Source organism: Lithobates pipiens, unplaced genomic scaffold (genome assembly GCF_037356315.1).
Source record: "Lithobates pipiens isolate NorthernLeopardFrog02 unplaced genomic scaffold, aLitPip1_a1.2 Scaffold_30, whole genome shotgun sequence".
NCBI classification, from domain to species: domain Eukaryota; kingdom Metazoa; phylum Chordata; class Amphibia; order Anura; family Ranidae; genus Lithobates; species Lithobates pipiens.
This window is the reverse complement of record NW_027507791.1, coordinates 11,928,192-11,952,603: the sequence shown is the minus strand read 5'-3', so window position 1 is coordinate 11,952,603 and position 24,412 is coordinate 11,928,192. Positions and strand designations below refer to the sequence as shown.

The 24,412-nt window shown below is 45.4% G+C and overlaps 1 protein-coding gene across 2 annotated transcripts in view; it reads left to right on the top strand.

Moving 5' to 3' along the window:
• CDC42BPB (CDC42 binding protein kinase beta) overlaps positions 1 to 24,130 on the top strand; it is a 188,209-nt gene extending 164,079 nt beyond the window's left edge. For both annotated transcript variants that reach the window (XM_077463713.1, XM_077463712.1), the window contains 7 exons: positions 3,961 to 4,058; positions 4,146 to 4,230; positions 7,003 to 7,123; positions 9,051 to 9,168; positions 10,689 to 10,806; positions 14,822 to 14,877; positions 16,346 to 24,130. In XM_077463713.1, the coding sequence (XP_077319839.1) occupies positions 3,961 to 4,058; positions 4,146 to 4,230; positions 7,003 to 7,123; positions 9,051 to 9,168; positions 10,689 to 10,806; positions 14,822 to 14,877; positions 16,346 to 16,477 (728 nt within the window). In that variant the 3' untranslated portion in view covers positions 16,478 to 24,130. The remainder of the gene's footprint in view (positions 1 to 3,960; positions 4,059 to 4,145; positions 4,231 to 7,002; positions 7,124 to 9,050; positions 9,169 to 10,688; positions 10,807 to 14,821; positions 14,878 to 16,345) is intronic.
• Positions 24,131 to 24,412: the final 282 nt, after the last annotated feature.

Here is a 24,412-nt window from a genome sequence, read left to right as displayed (position 1 = left end):
TCGGCCAGAGAAAAACCCATATCGGTCGACCTCTAATTGATATTAAAGGGAAGCATTTTTCTTGAGCTTTTCAGGTGCTTTTTTTTAAGGCAAAAGCACTTGAAAAACTGTGTGAAACTCTCACAAATAAGATTGTTAAAAGAGAAGTTTGGGATTCCTGGAAAAAAATCTGCTTGGCTCCAGGTTGAGAACTGAGGGATCAAACACCGCTGATTGCTCAGTTCTCTGTCTTTAGCCTACAGAGAGCCAGTGACTGTCAATTATCAGGAAATCAAATGTTTAATGTGCCCTGTTCCGCCATGCTCGTGCGCAGAAGCGAACGCATATGTAAACGGTGTTCAAAGCACACATGTGAGGTATCGCTGTGATCGCTAGAGCAAGAGCAATAATTCTAGCAATAAGATCTCTGTAACTCAAAACTGGTAACCTGTAGACATTTTTAACTTCACTTATGGAAATTTTTAAGTGTCAATGTTTGCCACTATTACACGAGCGGGCACAATTTTGAAGCACGACATGTTGGGTATCACTTTACTCAGCATAACATTATTTTTCACAATATAAAAAAATACTGGGCTAACTACTGATTTTTTTTTTTTTTTTTTTTTTTTTAAATCAAAAAGGTTTATTTTTTCCAAAAAAAAGTTTGTAAGACCACTGCCCAAATACGATGTGACAAAAAGTATTGCAACGACTGCCGTTTTATTCTCTAGTGTGTCTGGGAAAAAAATGTGTTTGGGAGTTCAGGTTTTTTTGCTAGAAAATTACTTAGATTTATAACGTTTAAACACCAAGTGTAAAAAATGGGGCCTGGTCCTTAAGTGGTTAAAGCGGTATTAAACCACTGGGTTTTTTTTTCTTTTTTGTTCCCTGAAAGGTAAAGCCATAATGTGCTAGTATGCATTGCATACTAGCACATTGTTACACTTGCCTTAAAACGAAGCCCTTCCAGCACTGAGCTGTCGCCGCTGCAGTTTCTCCCATCTTCACCCGGTCTTCCTTTCGGTTTCGCAGACCCCGGCTGTGTGACTTTTTCAACATGTCAGTTTGACAGAAGTTGATTTGAGGAAAGCCACTCGTGGATTGAAATCGCTCCCAGTTCCTGCTGAACCAGCTGAATTTCGATATATGTCCAGCTTTTGGAAACAACCACCATTATGATAACGCTGCAGCTTATGTCAGTCTTTGAGGACCATGATGATCTCTGTTTAAGGCTCCATTCACACTTGTAGGACTCCAAAGTAGCGCCAACTTTGAAGCGCACCTATGGAGCGGTGTAACTTGGATACGGCCTTAGCTTTGACCAGTGATAATAGACAGCTGTTGCATTGTATAACAATAGCTCCCCCGTGAGGGCCGCTGGTGAATGTGGTTGTGTCTCACCCTGCACAGCCAGGCACACAGGTTTTTCAATTGCTCCAAGTCAAGAAACAGTCCTTGTAGCTTTTTTTTTTATTGGGGGAATTGGACTTGCATAGGAAAGGGATGATATGGGACCATTTGATCAAAGAACTCTGTAGGGACTTGAACTATATACACTCCAGTATATAGATTCTCTCCTCTACTACCTCCAGCTTATGCTTGCAGGCGATCATTCTCAGGACCAGCTAGCACAGGTTTCATGCCCAGCACAAACTCAGCTGGGTCTGGTTGAATGCCCTTTGCAGGCAAGGGGACGGCAGGCCCCTATGGTGAAGCAAAAATGGAAGTCTTTGGTGCTAGCTGTCCTATCTGTGGCTACCGCTCCCAGTACCACCCCTTAAGGCACTGCCGACCCTCTTGGCTGCAGCTGCCCTTTCCACTGCCTGTCCAACCACAGTCCTCCTGACTGGCTCTGCACCCATCCCAGACTGCTCCATGCCAGTCCTCTCAGGCATTCCTCCCAGTTCCCCTGACTGTGTGTCACTCATCAGCCCTCCTGGCTGTGACCTGTTTCTCCTGAAGACTTGCCTGGCAGTGTTCTCCCACTGTCCTCTCGCCTGGCAGTGTTCTCCCACTGTCCTCTCCTTGCTCCCAGTGCATTTAGGCTAGGACACTTCTGTGGGTTTTGAGAAAGGTCCTGTCTGCACTCAGGCTCAAGGTCACCCCCATCCCCCCCACCAGACTGGGGAGCTCCCTCAAAGTCCACAACAGCCTAACACTCCATCTAAAGGCTTCCAACCGAACTCTCCTCCCCAGCTGGGCTGACCCGCAGTTTTTAAGGGAGCCTGCCCCCTGCCAACCCAAGTTTGGGATTGGTCAGGGCCCTCAGAATACTCCAGGCAGCTCCACCTTACTTCCCCTCCCATCTTTGTAGAAGGTTCCAGTACATCCTAGGAATAGGGGGGAGGTCTCGGTGATGCAGTCTGTGAGTCATCCAGCTCTCCCTGGATCTCTGCCAGACCCAGGAAAAACACAAACAGGCTTGGCTACCAGCCAAGCCTGCACAAATTTACCTACGCTAAACAAAACAATAATAATATTTACACGTCTAGCACACTAGAGTGTGCTACATAACATTCAGGTATGACTTTCATGCAACTTTTGAGGGTAAACATTGAAGTCTATGGCCCTCAGGTTGCATGAAACCAAAGTAGTGCATGAACTACTTTGAATTTGCTGCAACTTTAAGTCGCACATATATGAATAGTTATCATTGGAAAACATGGGAACGACTTTGTCATGCAACTTTGATGTGCAAAGTTGCATGACAAGTCATACAAGTGTGAATGGAGCCTTACAATAAGTAAATACAGTTCTCTGTAGGGTGTCTATACACAATCAGATCTTTACAAGAATTGTGTCCAATCTGAACAGGAAGAAGTGCCCTCTTGAGGGATCCTTGGTGAAATGAGCTTGGCCATCCCCTGAACTCCTCTTTATCTAAAATTCCTTTTTGAGCTCTTTTTAAAATATAACTAAAGGCAATTATTTTTTTTATTTTTTTGCTGTCTGTGGCCCTGTTGTGGAGATTCACCCTCTTTATTTGTCATATTTACCATTATTGAAAGTTAAAAGAAAATCACAAATTTTGGGCTGTCCCGGGGACTGTAATTGTGAGGAAATATTCCATTGGAAACACTAATTCTGGTAACACCAGGTGACGACCAGGGATTCCCTCACTTTGGAGGGATCTCCTCTGACTTCCTGTTTGGCAATGGGACAGGAAGTGAAGGGAAAGATCCACATTGGAACACAGATGGCAAAAAAAAAAAAAACTGACAGGGATAAAACAAAAATAGGTTGGTCTTTAATTCTGAAGCCAGCCATATAGGGATCAAAATCAGTCCTTGCTGAACCTGCTGAGATTTGATGCATGCATGGGCAGGCCGATTGTACCCACATCAATCGTTTTATGTTCAAATGGCCATGTTGGATTTAATACATTTGATTACTGCCAGCAGCTAGTAATGTGTTCTGCCAGCAGAGAAGTTTCCCTGCAACCCCCTTACTCCCATCCCCTTTTCCCTGCTGGCAGAACACAATAGCCCAGTGGGAGGGATTCCCCCATCAATGCTAACTGTGTCGATAGGGAAATCTAGCGATTTTATTTTATTTATTTATTTTATTTTCCTTCCACCCGTGATCATTTCCTGGCCTGCAGCAGCACAATTAAACGAAGGGGCAGGATGCTGGTGACATAAGTGCCCTCATGTGGACACATGGCCATATTTTTGTCAATGTCATTGGTCTGTATTTAGCCAATGACATTGACTAAATGTGATTGTGTCCATATGAGGGCACTGACGTCACTGGTGTCACGGCCCTTTGTTTACATTTGCTGTGGGGCGAGGAATGAACAGGCTGGCCGCCGGATGAACTTGAAAAGAGTGTGAAGTAGAAGTTTTTAGATAGGGATGAGTTCAGCTCTAATAGGGAGCAACAATGACCACCTTAGACTGTATGTAGTATTCCAGTTCTACTTGTTTAATCCTATGTATAAAAATAAGTCAATGACAACCTGATGTCTGTTTGCTACAGGCTGCAGCTCCTCTTATGTCACCGTGTACAGTGAATATGGAATCGATGTGTTTGATGTCCACACCATGGATTGGGTACAGACCATCGGACTAAGGAGGGTGAGTTCAGTGTTTGATACTTTGGCCTTCCCAGCATCCCGTCTGTATTTTCTCTTCTGATTTTTTAATTTTTTTTGTGTTTGACAGATCAAGCCATTAAACTTGAAAGGTTCTTTGAATCTGCTGAATTCCGAGCCAGCCCGCCTCCTGTATTTGAAGAGTGTATATTCAGGTTTGTTGTGTTCTGCAATTTATTTGGGTGGGCAGTATTCCCTCATAAATTATAATGTTGGCTTTGAATGACTTCAACAATAATTGAAATTGTGGCTCAAATAAATGCTAATGCACCATCCACAAAAGTTAGCCCCTACCCCCCCCTAGAGCAAGCCTCTTCCCCCCCAGATGAAGCCTCCCCCCCCAGTTGGAGCCTCTACCCTCCTCCTCCCCCCCCCCCCCAGTTGGAGCCTCTACCCTCCTCCTCCCCCCCCCCCCCCCAGTTGGAGCCTCTACCCTCCTCCCCCCCCAGTTGGAGCCTCTACCCTCCTCCCCCCCCAGTTGGAGCCTCTACCCTCCTCCCCCCCCCCCAGTTGGAGCCTCTACCCTCCTCCCCCCCCCCAGTTGGAGCCTCTACCCTCCTCCCCCCCCCCAGTTGGAGCCTCTACCCTCCTCCCCCCCCCCCCCCAGTTGGAGCCTCTACCCTCCTCCCCCCCCCCCCAGTTGGAGCCTCTACCCTCCTCCCCCCCCCCAGTTGGAGCCTCTACCCTCCTCCCCCCCCCCAGTTGGAGCCTCTACCCTCCTCCCCCCCCCCCAGTTGGAGCCTCTGCTCTCCCCCCCCCCCCCCAGTTGGAGCCTCTGCTCTCCCCCCCCCCAGTTGGAGCCTCTGCTCTCCCCCCCCCCCAGTTGGAGCCTCTGCCCTCCCCCCCAGTTGGAGCCTCTGCCCTCCCCCCCAGTTGGAGCCTCTGCCCTCCCCCCCAGTTGGAGCCTCTGCCCTCCCCCCCAGTTGGAGCCTCTGCCCTCTCCCCCCCCCCCAGTTGGAGCCTCTGCCCTCCCCCCCCCCAGTTGGAGCCTCTGCCCTCCCCCCCCCCCAGTTGGAGCCTCTGCCCTCCCCCCCCCCAGTTGGAGCCTCTGCCCTCCCCCCCCCCAGTTGGAGCCTCTGCCCTCCCCCCCCCCAGTTGGAGCCTCTGCCCTCCCCCCCCCCCAGTTGGAGCCTCTGCCCTCCCCCCCCCCCCAGTTGGAGCCTCTGCCCTCCCCCCCCCCAGTTGGAGCCTCTGCCCTCCCCCCCCCCAGTTGGAGCCTCTGCCCTCCCCCCCCCCAGTTGGAGCCTCTGCCCCCCCCCCCCCAGTTGGAGCCTCTGCCCTCCCCCCCCCCCCAGTTGGAGCCTCTGCCCTCCCCCCCCCCAGTTGGAGCCTCTGCCCTCCCCCCCCCAGTTGGAGCCTCTGCCCTCCCCCCCCCCAGTTGGAGCCTCTGCCCTCCTCCCCCCCCCCAGTTGGAGCCTCTGCCCTCCCCCCCCCCCCAGTTGGAGCCTCTGCCCTCCCCCCCCCCCCCCAGTTGGAGCCTCTGCCCTCCCCCCCCCCCCCCAGTTGGAGCCTCTGCCCTCCCCCCCCCAGTTGGAGCCTCTGCCCTCCCCCCCCCCCCCCCCCCAGTTGGAGCCTCTGCCCTCCCCCCCCCAGTTGGAGCCTCTGCCCCCCCCCCCCCAGTTGGAGCCTCTGCCCCCCCCCCCCCAGTTGGAGCCTCTGCCCTCCCCCCCCCCCAGTTGGAGCCTCTGCCCTCCCCCCCCCCCCCAGTTGGAGCCTCTGCCCTCCCCCCCCCCAGTTGGAGCCTCTGCCCTCCCCCCCCCCCAGTTGGAGCCTCTGCCCTCCCCCCCCCCAGTTGGAGCCTCTGCCCTCCCCCCCCCAGTTGGAGCCTCTGCCCTCCCCCCCCCAGTTGGAGCCTCTGCCCTCCCCCCCCCAGTTGGAGCCTCTGCCCTCCCCCCCCCCCAGTTGGAGCCTCTGCCCTCCCCCCCAAGTTGGAGCCTCTGCCCTTCCCCCCCCCCCCCCCGATGAAGCCTCCCCCCAGATGAAGCCTCCCCCCCCCCAAGATGAAGCCTCTCTCCCCCCCCAAGATGAAGCCTCTCTCCCCCCCCAAGATGAAGCCTCTCTCCCCCCCCAAGATGAAGCCTCTCTCCCCCCAAGATGAAGCCTCTCTCCCTCCCCCCAAGATGAAGCCTCTCTCCCTCCCCCCAAGATGAAGCCTCTCTCCCTCCCCCCAAGATGAAGCCTCTCTCCCTCCCCCCAAGATGAAGCCCCCCCCCCAAGATGAAGCCCCCCCCAAGATGAAGCCCCCCCCAAGATGAAGCCCCCCCCCAAGATGAAGCCCCCCCCAAGATGAAGCCTCTCTTCCCCCCCCCCCCGATGAAGCCTCTCTCCCCCCCCCCCCATGAAGCCTCTCTTTCCCCCCCCCCCATGAAGCCTCTCTTCCCCCCCCCCCCATGAAGCCTCTCTTTCCCCCCCCCATGAAGCCTCTCTTTCCCCCCCCCATGAAGCCTCTCTTTCCCCCCCCCCCCCCCATGAAGCCTCTCTTCCCCCCCCCCCCATGAAGCCTCTCTCTCCCCCCCCCCATGAAGCCTCTCTCTCCCCCCCCCCCATGAAGCCTCTCTCTCCCCCCCCCATGAAGCCTCTCTCCCCCCCCCCAATGAAGCCTCTCTCCCTCCCCCCCCCAATGAAGCCTCTCTCCCCCCCCCAATGAAGCCTCTCTCCCCCCCCCAATGAAGCCTCTCTTCCCCCCCCCCCCCCAATGAAGCCTCTCTTCTCCCCCCCCCCCCCCAATGAAGCCTCTCTTCTCCCCCCCCCCCCCCCCCCCCCAATGAAGCCTCTCTCCCCCCCCCATGAAGCCTCTCCCCCCCCCCCCCCCCCCCCCCCCCGATGAAGCCTCTCCCCCCCCAAGATGAAGCCACTAACCCTCCAGATTAGTATTGCTTGTAAATTAATATATCATTCCTGCCCATTTATTAAACTTCCTCTTTCAGAAGGGGCCATTCTTAGTGTGCCAGAGACTTCTGACAACAGTAAGAAGCAGATGGTTAGGACCAGGAGTAAGCGGAGATTCGAATTCAAAGTGCCCGAAGAGGAGAGGATACTGCAACGCAGGTAAAAATGTTGGATTTTTTGGGACATTTTAGTGTGTTGCTAACCTGCACATTTTTATTGAGCCCAGGCCAAAAAAAAAAATGAATAAAACGTAATAGCCCTATACTATAATTAATAAAAAAGCAGCTAACTTTTGATACAATACTAGCCTTTGATCCCGAGCTGTCCCTTGCAGTACCTCTTCTCCGCCACTAGATGCCCCAGTCTTCCATGTTCATGACACCCAGCTTTGTTCAGCCTTGTGCTCTACACCAGTGTTTCTCAACCTTTTTCCAGTCAAGGCACCCTTTAAAATGATGGACAGTCTCGAGGCACCCCTTTCTGAAATGTAAAAAACATCCACACATAGGACACCCAACGTTAGAGGCGATTCATTCTTCCAAAGCAAATACTTTTGCACACTGGTACTGGCTAGTATTGCAGTGTTTCTCCTCTCCCTTAATTTCTCTCCATCAGTCAGCTAAATTCACCCCAGTGCTGAGGGAGAGAAGCAGAAGAGGGTCAAACAAGGATGCTGTGGAGGCAACAGACATCCTCCTTATTAACAAAATCATTGGTTGTTGGGGTATCAGTGTCTACAAAGTCCTAATGGTGCATAATGAAAACCAGAGGCATTGTGTCACTAAAAGGCAGGCTTGATCCAGCTGCTGGCTTGTATACTGTCTTTAGGCATTTTGCCAAGGCACCCCTGAAGAAACCTCAAGGCACCCCAGGGTGCCTAGGCACCATGGTGGGAAAAGGGCTGCTCTAAACCTGGGCTGTCATGGACCAATCATCTCACAGCCAAGGTTCAAAGTACTAGTGCACCGGGCAGAACTCACATGTCATTACGTGTGCCATTCAGTGCACCGAAGTAGCAGTGAGGTCAGTGGACCAGTCAGAAGACCCTTGGAAGTTGGGCTGAGATTTTTTTTTTATGTATAATATGGTATATTTATAACACACTTTAGGCAGGCAGGGGTGGTTTTTATTTGAGTTTACATAAACCTGAACCCCATAAATGAGCATAAAAACATCATGAAGCATATCGCTTACAGCCTTAAGAATGTTTGTTACAATACTGGTGATACATGATATACATATACATCTTTTTTACTTGACACGTTTCGCAAACTCTGCTCACTTCCTCAAGAGTTGATGCATGTGTAAGATATATTATGGTCAATTGGTCCAAAGGACTGTTCCCTCCCAAGGATGACTATGGAAAATGCTCCAACCGGGAGGTGAAGAGGCGTGACTCGCAGCAACCAAACGAGTGCCTGGTGGAGGGCGAACATGGCGAAGAGAAACAAATGTGTATCCTGAAATGCTATATATATCATGACAGCCCTATGTAGGGCCTCTCGCATGTGTGAGAACAATCCCTCATTTGGATCATCCTCACACATGTGTAAGGTCCTACATAGGGCTGTCGTGATATATATATAGCCAATGGGGAATTTCAGGATACACATTTGTTTCATCCTCCCTCTTCGCCATTTGTCTGCCCTCCACCAGTCTCTCATTTGGTTGCTGCGGGTCACGCCTCTTCAGCTCCCGGTTGGAGCATTTTCCGTTGTCATCCTTGGAGAACAGTCCTTTGGACCAATTGACCATAATATATCTTGCACATTTATCAACTCCTGAAGAAGCGAGCAGAGCTTGTGAAACGCGTCAAGTTCAAAAGATGGATATCATGTATCTCCAGTATTGTAACAAACATGGGCTGTAAGCTATATGGTTCATGGCATTTTTATGCTCATTTATGATTGTTTGAATTTCAATAAATTCTTATTAATTTATTCTACTCTGTTATGACCTGTATGAGCAACTCATTTAAAGTCCCATGGGCAACACATCAAGCGTCATGTTGTCCTGAGATAGCTTTGTGTTTATGATAGTACTGTCTTGTTTAGAGACTGCCACCAAATGTCCTTTTCTATTGCAGGGAAATGCTCAGAGATCCGGAATTAAGGTCAAAGATGATCTCAAACCCAATCAATTTCAACCACGTAGCCCACATGGGACCAGGAGACGGGATGCAAGTTCTCATGGACCTGCCTCTGGTAAAGTGTAGTTTTGTTCTGTCTGTACGTCGGATGCTGCATTCCATTCTCCTCAGTGTCTTGATGATGGCTCGTTTTCTTGTTTCCTGCAAACATAACAGAGAGAATTTCCTCCCCTGTCATCCTCTCGTCACTCTCTTCTGATCTCACCTCCTGCAAACTTTGAGCACGTCTATCACATGAGCTCTGTCTCTGCCACCATCTTCCTCCAGAACGAGCGCAACTCCCCGACTTCTTCCTCTTCCTGTCCCTCATCCACCTCCTTACCGAGGGTAGGAGTGACCGCTCCGAGTGGGACCGCAGCGGTGTACGATTTTCGCCCCTTTTATAACCTCTGCTAATCCCCCAAGCTTGGCTGCAATGCTTTTGTTTTTGCAAACTACTGAAAGCTGCATAACATTTTCACAACACGCTTATGTTTCTGAAGGATGATCTATTGCCTGTGTGCCTTCTATTAACCAGGCAAGGCTTTAACTGATTTTTCCAGCTTTAATCACCTTTATGTCTTTTTGTGTTGGATTTTTTTATGACTGTTATCTGTCTTAACCTTTTCACTGCCAAGGCATATTTTTTTTGCACATATGTTTAAAAAAAAAAAAAAAAAAAACATTTTAGGCCTGAAGATTACATAAAAACCCTAAACATATATTTTCTTAAACCAGACAGGGGTCTTCAAACTACGGCCCACCAGTTGTTCAGGAACTACAATTCCCATCATGCCTAGTCATGTCTGTGAATTTCTGAATTTTACAATGCCTCGTGGGCTATGTAGTTCCGCAACAGCTGGAGGGCCGTAGTTTGAGGATCCTTGTCCTAGAGAATAAAATAATGGTAGTTTTATGTCACTTGATATTACCAAAAAGGTCTAGGAACCGCAAAATTTCAGTAAAAGCACACTAAAGGGAATTTTGGGGCAAACAAATGCAATAAACTACCCACATTTTTGGTAAAATAAGGTTGCCCAGCATGTTAAACCTTAGTAGAGTTCCACCCAAAAGTGGAATCTCCACTTATCTACATCCTCTCCCACCCCCCCTCCGATGCCACATTTGGTATCTTTTGGGTCGGGGGGCGGGGGGGGGCAGCATGCAGCAGGTGCCTGTTTTTGACAAGTACCCATCCCCACTTCCGAAAGATCTCGCCGCAGCGAGATACCTTAGAAGTTTGGCCCCCTCCTCCCCCCCCCCCCCCCCCCCCCCGCCAGGCCATTCAGAAAGCGCAGCAGGCAGTAGTAACCAGCTGTGAAGTCGCAAGGCTTCACTGCCGGTTTCCCCTACAGGCAATCGTGGCGGCAGCACCTGAGAGCCAATGGAAACATCGGCTAGGGTGTCGCCAACACTGGATTGCAGGACAGGTAAGTGTCCTAATATTAAAAGTCAGCAGCTACAGAATGTGGCATACTGATTAACTTTTCATTTCCTTTTCATAAGTGCATTAAACTATACATTGTTCTGATGTTCCTGGGTACATACCCATTTTCTTTGGCAGCACTATAAGATGTCTATCTGTTCCATACACAGAGTGTAGTTCCGCCACCCCAGGAGGAAAATACACGTGAGAGGACACGCCCACCTTCCACCAACTTGGCCCGACAGCAGCAGCTGAGGAGCAGATCCTATATCTCATGGCCGTCTTCAGGTAACGTATGACATTCGCATATACTGTATTATCCGATCTCCCTTCTTACATTCCTTTAGGACTGGGCAAGCTGTATAATACAAATACCAGGCAGCATAAAGCTTGAAGCACTTGCAGTAAGAATGAAAGCACAAAGATAAAAAAAAAAATTGTAGAGTTGTTTGGGTTCAATGTAAGGCTTTTATTAAATGGATGAGATGGAGAGAACGTGTGAGGGGCTACAATATCCTGTGTCCAATATGGTAGTCTATTTGTAAAGGGCTTGGAGAGGGTTAGTTTGCAGCTATTTTGCAGCCACTTATTTATAAAAGTATACAGTACCTTGAAAAAGTATTCACACCCCTTGAAATGTTCCAAATTTTGTCATGTTACAACCAAACACATAACTGTCTTTTATTGGGATTTTATATGATGGACCAACACAAAGTGGCACATAATTGTGAAGTGGAAGGAAAATGTTAAATGGTTTTCCAAATTTTTAGTGTGGGGTACATTTGTATTCAGCCCCCCGGAGTCGATACTTTGTAGAACCGCCTTTCACTGCAATTACATCTGCAAGTCTTTTTGGGGAGGTCTCTACCAGCTTTGCACATCTAGAGAGGGACACTTTTGCACATTCTTCTTTGCAAAATATCTCAAGCTCTGTCAGATTGGATGGAGAGCGTCTGTAAACAGCAATTTTCAAGTCTTGCCAGAGATTCTCAATTGGGTTTAGGTCTGGACTTTGACTGGACCATTCTAACACATGAATATGCTTTGATCTTAACCATTCCATTGTAGCTCTGGTTGTATGTTTAGGGTCGTTGTCCTGCTGGAAGGTGAACCTCCGACCCAGTCTCCAGTCTTTTGCAGACTCTTAACAGGTTTTCTTCTAGGATTTCCCTGTATTTGGCTCCATCCATCTTCCCATTAACTCTGACCAGCTGTCCTGTTCCTGTTGAAGAAAAGACTCCCCACAACATGATGCTGCCACCACCATGTTTCACGGTGGGGATGGTGTGTTCAGGGTGATGTGCAGTGTTAGTTTTCCACCACACATAGTGTTTTGCTTTTAGGTAAAAAGTTACATTTTGGACTCGTCTGCCCAGAGCACCTTCTTCTTCCACGTTTGCTGTGTGCCCCACATTGCTTCTCACAAACTACAAACGGGACTTCTTATGGCTTTCTTTCAAAATGGCTGTCTTCTTGCCACTCTTCCATAAAGGGCAGATTTGTGGAGAGCACAACTAATAGTTGTCCTGTGGACAGATTCTCCCACCTGAGCTGTGGATCTCTGCAGCTCCTCCACAGTTACCATGGGCCTCTTGGAAGCTTCTCTGATTAATGTTATCCTTGCCCGGCCTGTCAGTTTAGGTCTTGGTAGGTTTGCAGTTGTGCCATACTCTTTCCATTTTTGGATGATGGATTGAACAGTGCTCCGTGAGATGTTCAAAGTTTGGGATACTTTTATAACCTAACCCTGCTTTAAACTTCTCCACAACTTTATCCCTGACCTGTCTGGTGTGTTCCTTGGCCTTCATGATGCTGTTTGTTCACTAAGGTTCTCTAACAAACCTCTGAGGGCTTCACAGAACAGCTGTATTTATACTGAGATTAAATTGCACACGGGTGGACTCTATTTACTAATTGGGTAACTTCTGAAGGCAATTGATTCCACTGGATTTTAGTTAGGGGTATCAGAGTAAAGGGGGCTGAATACAAATGTACCCCACACTTATTTTCCTTCCTCCTCACAATTATGTGCCACTTTGTGTTGGTCTATCACATAAAATCCCAATAAAATACATTTACCTTTTTGGTTGTATCATGACAAAATGTGGAACATTTTGAGGTGTAAAAATACTTTTTCAATCCACTGTATTTAACGGGAACGTGAACTTTTGAACCTGTGCTCAAAAAAGACAAGCAAAGGGCCGAAGGACTAATCGCCCTCTGTAGAGCCTCCCTGATATTTTCACCATTGATTTCCATACTGTTTTCTTTTTTTATTCTGCCTCTGAATGCAGCCATCTTTGTAAAAGCAGAGCTTTGCTTCCTCTTGTCAGAGCTGCCCCTCTGACGACTGTTGAGAAATATTTAAAAGGCAGAGGTGCAGGAAGCCCAGATCCTCCAAATGAATAAAGGAGAACTAGGGAGATCCTTGCACTACAGGTCCTCAGGTAAAGCTTTCTCTCCGGCAAGATGAACAGTGATAATAACTGTAGCTATATCGTCCAATCTCCTTCCAGTTCTGCTGAGGAAGCAACATATTTAGATTTGGGCTGCAACTAACGATTATTTTCATAATCGATTAGTTGGCCGATTGTTTTCGATTAATCGGTTAATAACCTTTTTTTTAAAAAAAAAAAGGTAATTATGCTGCGATTTGCATTTTTACATATTTTTTTGGCCAATTTGTTTTTGGGCGGATTAAAAAATGCAAATTGCCCCAAAAAAGCATTATTACGTGCTTTTTTGCAGCTTCTCGATTGAAGTATATTGAACCAAAAAAACAAAATGGCACTGTTTTGCGTTAAAAAAAAGTCCTAGTCTTTTCCAAATATGCAGCAGCTGAAAAAATCATGGATGTGAACGTGTCCCATAGGAAACCATGTAAATGAACTGTAGTGTGTTTCTGCAAAAAAAACAGGTTTTGAGGTGTGACCTAGGTCTGGGAAGTTTTTTAATAACATAATAGGGTTAAAAAAAAAAAAAATTGTACAAAAAGAGCAAATAATTGCTACTGTAAGGGGTTCATTTTTTACTTTCGGACAGTGAAAGTAATATTTACAGTAGCGATTTGCTCTTTTTGTACTATAAAGGGCGTTTTTTTTTTTTTTTAAACCCCTTTATGTTAGTGTTCGATTAATCGATTTTGAAAATAGTAATCGACTAGTTGTTTAAAAGATTAGTTGTTTCGGCCCTAATTTAGATGATTGCCCAGTGCAGATGTTCAGCCTTTAAGCTAAAGAAAGAGGTTTTTCTTTTGTTTTGGTGGTATTTAATCACTGCTGGGGTTTTCATCTTTTTGCTAAATAAAATTTTGTGAATCTTTCTTCAAAATTCATTCTTCATATATATATTTTTAGTCTGTAGGAAAGTTATACAGTCCACAAACTTTGAGATTTATATATATATATATATATATATATATATATATATAATATGGAAATCGATCAATCCTGATGTACGGATCTCATTTCTTGAGGCCCGACAATTTCAGGACAGTACAAATATCCCCCAGATGACCCCTTTTTGGAAAGTGGACAGTGTGAGGTATTTAGCAAGAGACAAGTTTTTTAAAGTTGTGATTTATTTGGGGGGGGCGGGAAAATAAGAAATTCAAAAAAACATTTTATTTCTTTTTTATTTCTTTTTTTAACATACATACATTTTTATTTTAATGATTTTTTTTTAACACACTAATTGCTTATAGCAATTCATTTCATTTCTATAAGCAACCATTTTTACACAACTGATTTATTCAGTGTTTACTATTGTGATTAGCTGTGATTGGCCCTTTCTGTACCATGTGATCACTGACCAATCCCAGCCAGCAATTCAATTGTACACAATGGATAACCTGAAAGGAAGCCATTTATTGTTTACAACTGCCAAGTGATCTGTCGTCAGCGGTGGACGCATTGGTGAGAGATTGCAGCTGCTTTCGAGGAGAACTCCATATGACATCCACCTGGAACAGCAAAAGTCTGCCCAGTCGTCATTTTGCTACAGGCTGAGTGGGAAGTTTCTGTATTGAATTTATTACCTTTTACTATTTAAAGAGTGGACACTATGAAAGACCGGCTTCTTCTCCTTTTTTTTTTTTTTTCTTTTAACCTTGCACAAAACCATGAAAAAGGTTTTGAAAACCTGTGATGTGGTCAACATTATCACATTTTCACAGAGGAAAAAAAAAGAAACTTTCCATCATCTTTGTAAATAGGCTGCAAAATATTTCATCTCAGCAGCTGCATGCCTAGGCCAAGAAAACCTGCAGTAACTAATGTGCTGCAAAATCCTCTTTCATCTTTAGGTGGCGGAGATTCATCGCGGAGTATATCAGACGTTGATCAAGATCTGGATAGAGAGGTAAAGAAAACCTACACATTTTATGTACTGTTATAAGGATATAGTGCTCACCTTCAGGACTCCTTCCTCTTTTACCCCAAAAAAAAAAACTGTACACAGATTTAGAAAACAGATGAGAGCATAGCATAGTGCTTTTCATCTGGTGTATATATATATATATATATATATATATATATCTATCTCTAACTATATTTCAGCATACCAGTCCTTAGATGTTGTGGCTGCAGCCCATCATTTCAAATGGGGCGCCCAGCCAGGACCAGCTGTACCGTTTTATTGCAGACACAGCTCCTTTTCTGTCTTGCACTGCAACTCTGTCAGCTTTCCCTCCAGCTGTACTGCACGAGGAGGGGATTGGTTGTATTGCATGCGTCCCTTTAATCTGCTGGCCAGGACCTCCTGTGTACCAGTTTCTCCTGCAGCGCTGCCAGTTCTCCCCCGATTCCCCCCCTGTTCCGCTGGCAGCTGCTGCCGGTTTCCCCCCTGTTCCGCTGGCAGCTGCTGCCAGCTTGCCCCATCCTGCTGGCAGCTGCTGCCGGCTTGCCCCCTGTCCCGCTGCAGCAGCTGTGGGCACACGGAGGAGATGTCATTTACTGGCCCTTTCCTTTCCTAAATGAACACAGTAAGCAATCAGTACTTCTTCAAATGATAGGTATTCTTTAGTCCAAAGAAAGAACGGGCAAGATCATTAGGTTTTTTTTTTTTTTTTTTTTCAACTATGGAAAAGATTTAACATAAGCGGTTTTCCACTTGAGCTTTCAATTTAAATTGAGTTCAGGCACATCACAACAAAAGGTGTGCAAAGTCTTACAGATTTTCTTAAAAAATGTAGCCATAGGTTGAGTAGAAAAGCCTGTTCTCTGCCAGCATGCTGCAGAGTTGGATTCCTTGCTCTGTGTGAAAACAGTGGTGCAACACCTACCAGGCTGACCCAGAACGCCCCAATCAGCAGGGAGCATGATTTAATTGCTAAGAATTAGGTCTGACTCGGTGGACGTGTTTCAGACCACTGCAGACAGACCACTGCTTCCATAGAGACAGCAAGGTGCCTGGAGAATGTTGGCAGAAGACAGGCTTTTATTTTTTTGTGGGTGTTTTTATGGGTAACTGTATCCGGATTGTTTGTAATGTAGTTTTTATGTGTAAAAATCAATAAAGAAGTTAAAGAATAATTAGGTCTGACTCGGGGGGGTGTGTCGGACCACTGCAGACAGACTGCTGCTTCCATACAGACAGCAAGGTGCCTGGGAAATGTTGGCAGACAACAGGCTTTTGTACTTGGGTTGTGTCTGCTTTAGATAGAAACCAAGACTTTGTACACCTTTTATTTTGATGCACCTGAAATGCATTTAGCGGATTTTAAACTGAAGGTTCAGTTTGGCTTTAACACTCCAAATGGAAGCTTCTTTAAGAAGTTTAAGGTTTTATATACGCTTTATTTAACTTTTTCTGTCTTCTACTCCCACAGCCGGATTCAGATTCCACAAAGCATTCCACTCCATCCAATAGCTCCAACCCAAGCGGCCCTCCAAGCCCCAACTCCCCGCATAGGAACCAGCTGACGCTAGACGGCGTGGACCAGTCGGCCTGTGACGCATAGCACACAATCTCTCCCTCCGCACCGAGACGTGAGCTAGTACACCGTTTCCACACGATAGTGCCAAGACGTGTTGCACAAAGTCTAAAAAAAGACCCATTATTGTAGATATCTTTAACGTTAAAAAAGAAAAAAAAAAAAAAGGGTTTAATATATGTGATCAAGCTTTTATATGCAAAATTAGTTCACTGTTTCTAATTAGCCGTTTCGCTCTTTTGTGTCACACTACAAGAGACATCATAATAGGATGTTATGTTTTTTTTTGTTTTTGTTTTTTTTTACAATTTCACCCTTTTGTGGCCTTTTGCAGCTTGTGGCTATGCCACTGTTCCACCGCGCTAAGCAGGAATGCCTTGTGTCCTAGCCAGAAGCGGCAAAAGGCTTCCATTTTGTATGATGCTGCTAGTTTCTGGGACAAAAGAATAAAACAGGAAACACATAAAGCTGCTACCAGAATTATTACGTGGTATCAGTGATGGAAAGTTTCATTAGGAAAAAAGAATTGTTTTTAAACTCAATACCTAGCTAGGAATTGTTATTTTTTATTTTTTTTTAAATATAGGAATGTATAGCTGGACTAGTTCTGATATACAACAAACAGTGTTATATAGATCGATTATAACACAACTTGGGCTTCACGAGGCTGGTTATGCTTTCTCCTGGCCAGCAGCATGCAGAACTGATAAGCTAGTCTCTGAGGATACGTTGTGACATTAAGGCCCATGTCACACTAGCAATCCTGTCGCTAGAGGCAGCTCTGGAATTGAGATTGCTGGACTCCAAGCATAAAGAAGTTTCACCTTCTTAATTTGTCCCTCATGGTGCAAAGTCCATGTAGTACTTTGTCCCATTTTTATAGGTGTTTTGATCAAGAGCATGGTTGACAGCATGCCCCACCTCCACCATTCAACTATTCTGCTCTGTAGGAAACCAGTAACTAATTGACAGAGCTTGTCTCAGGAGCAGACACTTGCCCGAGTACAGTCTCAACGTATGCTTGGGAAGGAGTACAGCGCTATCACAACACATGCACAAGGAGGAGGTGGTCAGAGCGACTGGCTTGGTCTGAGTGCCACATTAGGCACACACAGCCAACAGTCATGCACAGGGAGGGACTGTCAGTGCTTTTCTCTGTTTCCCAGTGAAACACATGCAGAGAACTGTTGGCAGCAATAGGAATGCCCACAAATTGGGCAGCTGACAGGGGAGTAGCTGACAGGCAGTAATGAGAGAGAAAAACCAAAGGGGTTCAATTCCAAATTTTCAAGTTCAGGCATTTTAATTTTAACCTGTAGGCCAGAATTCTTTCTTTTTTTTTTCTTTTTTGCTCCTGTAAATGAGTAAAATATGGAATGTGGCAGCTCTCTATTGTCCGATGGGGTCCCCAGAAAATTCTGCTTGTATGGCGTGAAAGGATGAGAGCACCAAGTCCTAGGGATTGATCCAGATATACATTTTTATTCCTTGGTTCCAAAAAGATCTTTTCAAGAGTTGTCAGCCAACACGTTTTTGGATTTATGCCCAAATCACCGTTCATGAAGGCCTAGTAGTATTTTGTGATCTGTATGTGTGGTTACTCCTGCATTAAGTGGGATATACATTTATATTTGGACCAGTTCCTATGGCTTGAAGCTTTTTCACTCCAAGAAGGCTGGAGACTAAAGGTAGCCATGAGAGGGAGTCTCTAACCCGCTCCGTTGCTGGCGGAAAAGCTGCAGAATCTGGTGCGACAGAGGGGCAAGGAAGTGACACCTATTTGGTTTGGCCAGAAAAGGGACACTGCCATGGGCAGTTGAATGTTATCCTGTAGCTATCCTGACACTGGCAAGTTGCTAGTGTGACACAGGCTTTACCCAAGTCACTTGTGTGCCCCTCCTATCCAAAAACTTTGCAACCCTTACAATATTTTATTTAATAATGCTGGGGAGGGGGTTTGGGGCAGGGTGACACCATCATCGGCTAATGACTAAAGTCGTTTTTACAGAATTCTGCAAGGGGGTAGGAAGGTAGTCTTACGCCCCAGAGTCCTCCAAAGATATAAAAAGCCAGCATATGCTTCAAGTCACCACTGCCCACTCAAAAGGAAAATATCAGTTTTCTATGGCGTTGGCCTTTAAAATTAGGAAGTACAAGCATGGTCTGGTATTATGGGAAGCTTGTAACCATGTATCAGTGTTTTAAACAAAAATATAAATTATGCTCACTTTTATGCCCTGTACATACGGTCGGACTTTCTGACAGAAAATGTGCGATCGGATCGTGTTGTCGGAAATTCTGATCGTGTGTGGGCTCCATCGGAAGTGCCACGCATGCTCAGAATAAATTACGAGACGAAAGCTATTGGCTACTGGCCCGTTTATAGTCTACATCACTGCGTTCAGAACGATCAGATTTTCTGGCAACTTTGTGCGATCGTGCGTATGCAAGACAAGTTTTGGCCAAAATCCGTCTGAAAAAATCCGACCGATTTTATCGTTGGAAAGTCCGACCGTTTGTACAGGGCATAATGATACAATCATGAAGTTTAGCACATTTTTGCTTAAAGGGTAAATCCACAATTTCTGTCAAAATTCTGTGGACTGGGCAGTGAGGTAATCTTGTAAGTAGTATTATTTTTTGTCTACCTTGTTATGTTGGACCTATATAGGCCACTAAAGTGTCCAAGGTGTTCCTTGAAAATGGTTTGATGCATTGGTCAAATAGACATTGGGGTCGATTTAGTAAAACTGGGTAGTGCCAAAAATTGGTGCAGCTCTGCATAGAAACCAATTATCTTCCATGTGTTGTTTTTTTGTCAAAGCTTAAAGCGGTAGTAAACCCGCAATTATTTATTTATTTTTTTAAACCTGCAAAGCAAAAGGCATAATGAGCTAGTATGCACCGCATACTAGGTCATTATGAAATACTTACCTTAGAACGAGGCCCCGACATCTGGCCCGATCCACGCCGAGGGAGCCGACATGCTCCCTCGGCGTCTCTTCCGGGTATCGCGGCTCCGGCGCTGTGAGTGGCCGGAGCCGCGATATCGTCACTCCCGCGCATGCGCGCGGGAGATTTCAGTCCGGCCGCACGAGCGCTGCCGGATTTTCACGGAGAGAACCCCCTTGTGCGCATGCGCCGCTGCAGTCAGCGGCGCATACCGAGGGGAATATCTCCTAAACCGTACAGGTTTAGGAGATATTTTTTTTACCTACAGGTAAGCCTTATTATAGGCTTTCCTGTAGGTAAAAGTTAAAATATTGACCATACAACCACTTTAATTGAACAAGCTGAAGATAGAAGCTGATTGGTTACAATGTACAGCTGCACCAGATTTTGCATGCTCCAGTTTTAGTATATCAACCGCACAGTATTCTTTGTGTCTGCGGTGCCACATGGTAGCAGATAACATTTTATACTTTCCTTTTGGGAATAGTGGATACTGCAAGGATCCAAAATGGGTTTTATACTGTTTACAAAGTCCGTTATTTTGCTGCCCTACCTTTCAGTATTTAAATGATCAGAAAAGTTGAGTCCTACTTTAAACGCAAGGAAATTACGTGTCGTTAATGTAGCTCGTTGTTCTTAATGTGGCGTATACAGATGCCATGAACAGAGGTGGGGGGCCTGCCATTCTGTGCTAGATTTGCTTTGAGAACCTGCAATTGTTGGGTGACCTACAACTGCCCAGTGCAAAGCAAAATCATGTTTCATGTTCAGCCAAAACCTCAGCACAACCGCATGCTAGCATCCCAGTGTTAAAAAAAAAAAAAAAAAAAAAAATGTAAGCTCTGACAGAAAAAAAAAAAGATAGCAGTAGATATATTTAGACAGAGAGTGAACACTAAAATGCCTAAGTAAAAATAAAAAAAAAGATTTACCAGTGTCATGGAATCCAATCTAGATCAGATGTGTCTAACCTTTAGCAGCTTGTGAGCCACTACGATCTAGATAGAGATGCAGGGTCGGGCGGCGCAGGGTCGGGCGGCGCAGGGTCGGGCGGCGCAGGGTCGGGCGGCGCAGGGTCGGGCGGCTCCGTCGGGAGGCGCAGGGTCGGGCGGCTCCGTCGGGAGGCGCAGGGTCGGCGGCTCTGCCAGCAACATCAGTTAATAACCTCAAGAATAATATAGTGAGTTCCCTATACTGTATAGCTGCTAGCACACAAGGTGACTGTACAACTATTATAGACAAATCAAGTCAATACAAGTGCAAGTAAAACAAGGTGTCAAAAAATAAATAAATGTAAGTCACATTAATGTGAATAAAATGTTGACATAAAACCAGTGTCCCCCACGTGTCAAGCCGTCGGTTCAGTGTCTAAAGCGGATCACAGTTTAAGCACTGAACAGAATTTTTGACGCATGGTGGACACGTATTATGTCAAGAAATTCACAGTAATGCGATTTGGACTTTCATTTAGGATTTATTATAGATTTTCGACATCTTGTTCACTTGTATTACTGTTTTTATATGTCACAAAGAGTTGCACTTGTATTTTTTTCTTTCTTCTGCAATGCACTTGTATTGATATAAAGATTTGGACCACGGATCCATATAAAGATAGAGCACCCAGAAAACCTTTCTTAGCACCTGCCCACTGGTGGACATCATAATGCCGGAGGCATTGCGTGAGCTTCCTAATTATGTGATTGGTTGTCTCAGTGATCATCAGCTCATCCTATGGGCTAGGTGACGAGTAGCTGATGATGACTAGGCCATGCCGAGTGAGCCAGCAATGACGGGTGTATGCATATATGTAACCACATGGCATTAAAGCTCGACTCTGTGCTGTCACATATATTGTGTACAGCCCATGTTAATGGAATAAAGCCCAATTGCACTTCCCAGTTTAAATCCAATAAATGCATTCCAGGTGCAGCAGAACAAAAGATTGGTTTTCTTAAAGCAACCACAGCCGGCCTCCTGCTGCCACGCTTTAAAGAAGAACCCTTGCTCTGTTTTGAAAGCAGTGGTCTCTCTGCAGAGGTCTGACATGCCTCCTGCTTAGTCAGACCCCATCGCTCTGCAATCAACAAGGCTCATGTTCTACACTGCTTGAACAGTTCTAGCTTTGATTAGTTAAAACACTGAAAACTCAGTTTGTAGCGAGCAAAGATGTATAGAATTTTATTGCCTCTGTGCCCTCGCCCCACAGAATACCAATTGATATATTGCGGTCCGGGTCTGACTTTCTTTGTCTCGGACAGCAGAGATGAGCAGCAACAGAGCCGGATACTGCAGCAGCCAAGGGAAGGTGCAAGCCTGTGTGTAACAATAACCAGTAGGACCCTGGCATGTGATACCATCTTCTTAGAACTCCAGTTAGTATGCAGATTAATATAATTGGCACTTTGATATAGGCTAGAGACCCCGCTTCTGTAAATGTTGTCTGTGGTTCACAAGCTGTTGGTCGGGGATTTCTGATCTAGGTTTACGGGCAGGTATACTAGGAATATTAGTCAGATTTAATACCTGCCCCGCACTCCTTCCATAGTGCATTACAGGCACTGCTAGTCCCTGAATCCTCCCTGTTCATCTTGATTTTTAATAATTATAAATGTTATGAGCACCATGGGGACCATACTTTGCCTGTACCATTTGTTTTTTTTTTAACCATTACACTCCTTTTTTTTTTTTTTTTTTTTTTTTAATACAGGTATCTATACTGTATTCACTGACAACTTTTTATGTCAAATACTCATATGTAAGTTCATCTGTCCTCCCCTACACCTCCCAGCCTTTGTTTAATAACACACAAATGGCTAGCAACTGATCAGTATTCAGCAACTTGACACAGCCAGGGCAGTGAAGGTTGGTCAATCGAGATTGGTTGATGTGGTTTGCCACATTTTAAGATATTAAAAAGATGGCTGTATTTTTTATTTGTTCCACTGGTGGTCACTATGTCTTTGTTTTTAGCACTACATGCCAAGTCAGCCACTTTTTTTGTATTTGACCAATTGTAAAATACCCACGTAGGGCAGAATATGAAAACATAACGATTGTCTAGTTCTTTTATACAGAATTTACCTTTTAAATGGAAATCAGTTGGTCTTTAACTCCTTTTAAAAACACTACTTCCTACTTTGTATATATATATGTGGTCACGTGGCTGTTACAGATTTCACCAGTAGGTGTCACTGCAGCTGCCACGTGGAAGGGGGAAGTCCCCATTTATTGATGGCCAAAGCAGCTTTTTAATTTTTTATTTTTTTTTCCTCACTGCCAGAATAAGTCAAAGAAATAAAAGTGCACCTTGGCATTTTTTTCCCCCCTTAAGGGCAATGGGTTAAATGTATAGATATGCGCTGCTTTTTTTGCGTGTTTATTTTTTAAATGCCGTCTCCACCCTCTTTTGTAAAAGCCAGAAGTAACACTGCCCACACGGGTGGTAAATCAAATCTACGCTTGTACGAGGAACACAAATATTAGCCGTCTGATCATATCCAAATTGGATTCACAACACGTGTATATTTTGCTTCGGTCTGTGCCACGCCCGCTGGCTCTGCTTGTATATTTAATCTCCATGCTTCCATGTATAATACATTTTACAATCCACCAACCATGACCCCGTTTTCCATTGCAGGCCATCTCCACCTGGAATTGAAGTTCAGTTTTGGACAGGGACTGGTATATTGGGTCAAACCTTGGTTTACGGTATCTCTCCAAGCGAAATGTCTCTCCAGGTGTTTGTCCCCGGCCCTCCACCAAGGCCTTATTGAAGGTGTCACTCTCCACCAGCTGGACCTCCTAAGTCAGTGATGGTGAACCTTGGCACTCCAGATGTTTTGTAACTACATTTACCACGATGCTCATGCACTCTGCCGTGTAGCTGAGGATCATGGGAAATGTAGTTTCAAAACATCTAGGATGCCAAGGTTCTCCATCACTATTCTAGGTTATTTTCCTTTCTACATTACAGAGCAGGTGAGTGACACCATAATTTGGGTTTGTGAGTGGCGTTTGAGCGGAACTGAGGGACACCTTACCTCTGGAGTCTTTTTCGGGGGACACCTGAGGCCCAGCGTGTGATTCAACTTACCAGCAGCCACCAAAAACTGAGAGCGCACTTTTGGGGAGGATTTGACCATTAAGAGCTTGTAATTATTTTATTTTTATTACTTTTTTTTTTTTTTCTCGCGGCTGTCATATACACATTGTCACCGTCACACTAGCGTGCCTTTTGTGCCAATCTCCTGACAGTTGGATTGTCATTTAATTTAATTTTCTGTTTTTATTGGGCTAATGATGTAAACCTGATTAGTAACTTGTATTTTTTTTTTTTGTATTTTTTTTTTTTTTCTGAGACACTGTATAGGACTTGCACTTATTTTTAGTTTTTAAACAAGAAGCGATCTCTGATGACTCCTGTTGTGTGATAGTCGGCCCCTGTGCTTTGGACTGAGTGAGAAGGCTCCTGTGATGGGCCCCAAACTACTGTTTTGGGGGAGGGTCTGAAATTATGTTTTTTTTTTTTTTTTTTTTTTTTTTTTTTTTATTGTTTTGGTTTTTTTTCTTCTTGTTTTTATGTAAGTTGTCTTTGTAATTATAAATTGTAAGAATTTTTTTTTTTATTATTTTAAACTATGTGACCTGTTAATAAATCAGCATTTGGGCAGTTCTGAAATTCATAATGGTCTGTCTTGACATATTAAAACATTTTACGTGGAGGCACAAGTGTCCTTTTGAATGCTGTATTATTTTTCCTACAGAATGTGTTTTAAATTTCTAATTTGTCTCTACCAAACACTGGCACCTGATTGCTGTGATGTACTGCTCGCTCCCCACACCTTTGTGGTGGCAGATCATGGGACTACAGGAATGAGCAGGTAAGAAATGACACTACAGGAAGTGCCCCGATCTCTGCTTGTCATGTGACGGTAGCAGTAGGATGTGTTGTGTCTTTTTTGTTTGTAGGAACCTGCAGGTGCTGCACTCACTATCAGGCACAAGTTTGTT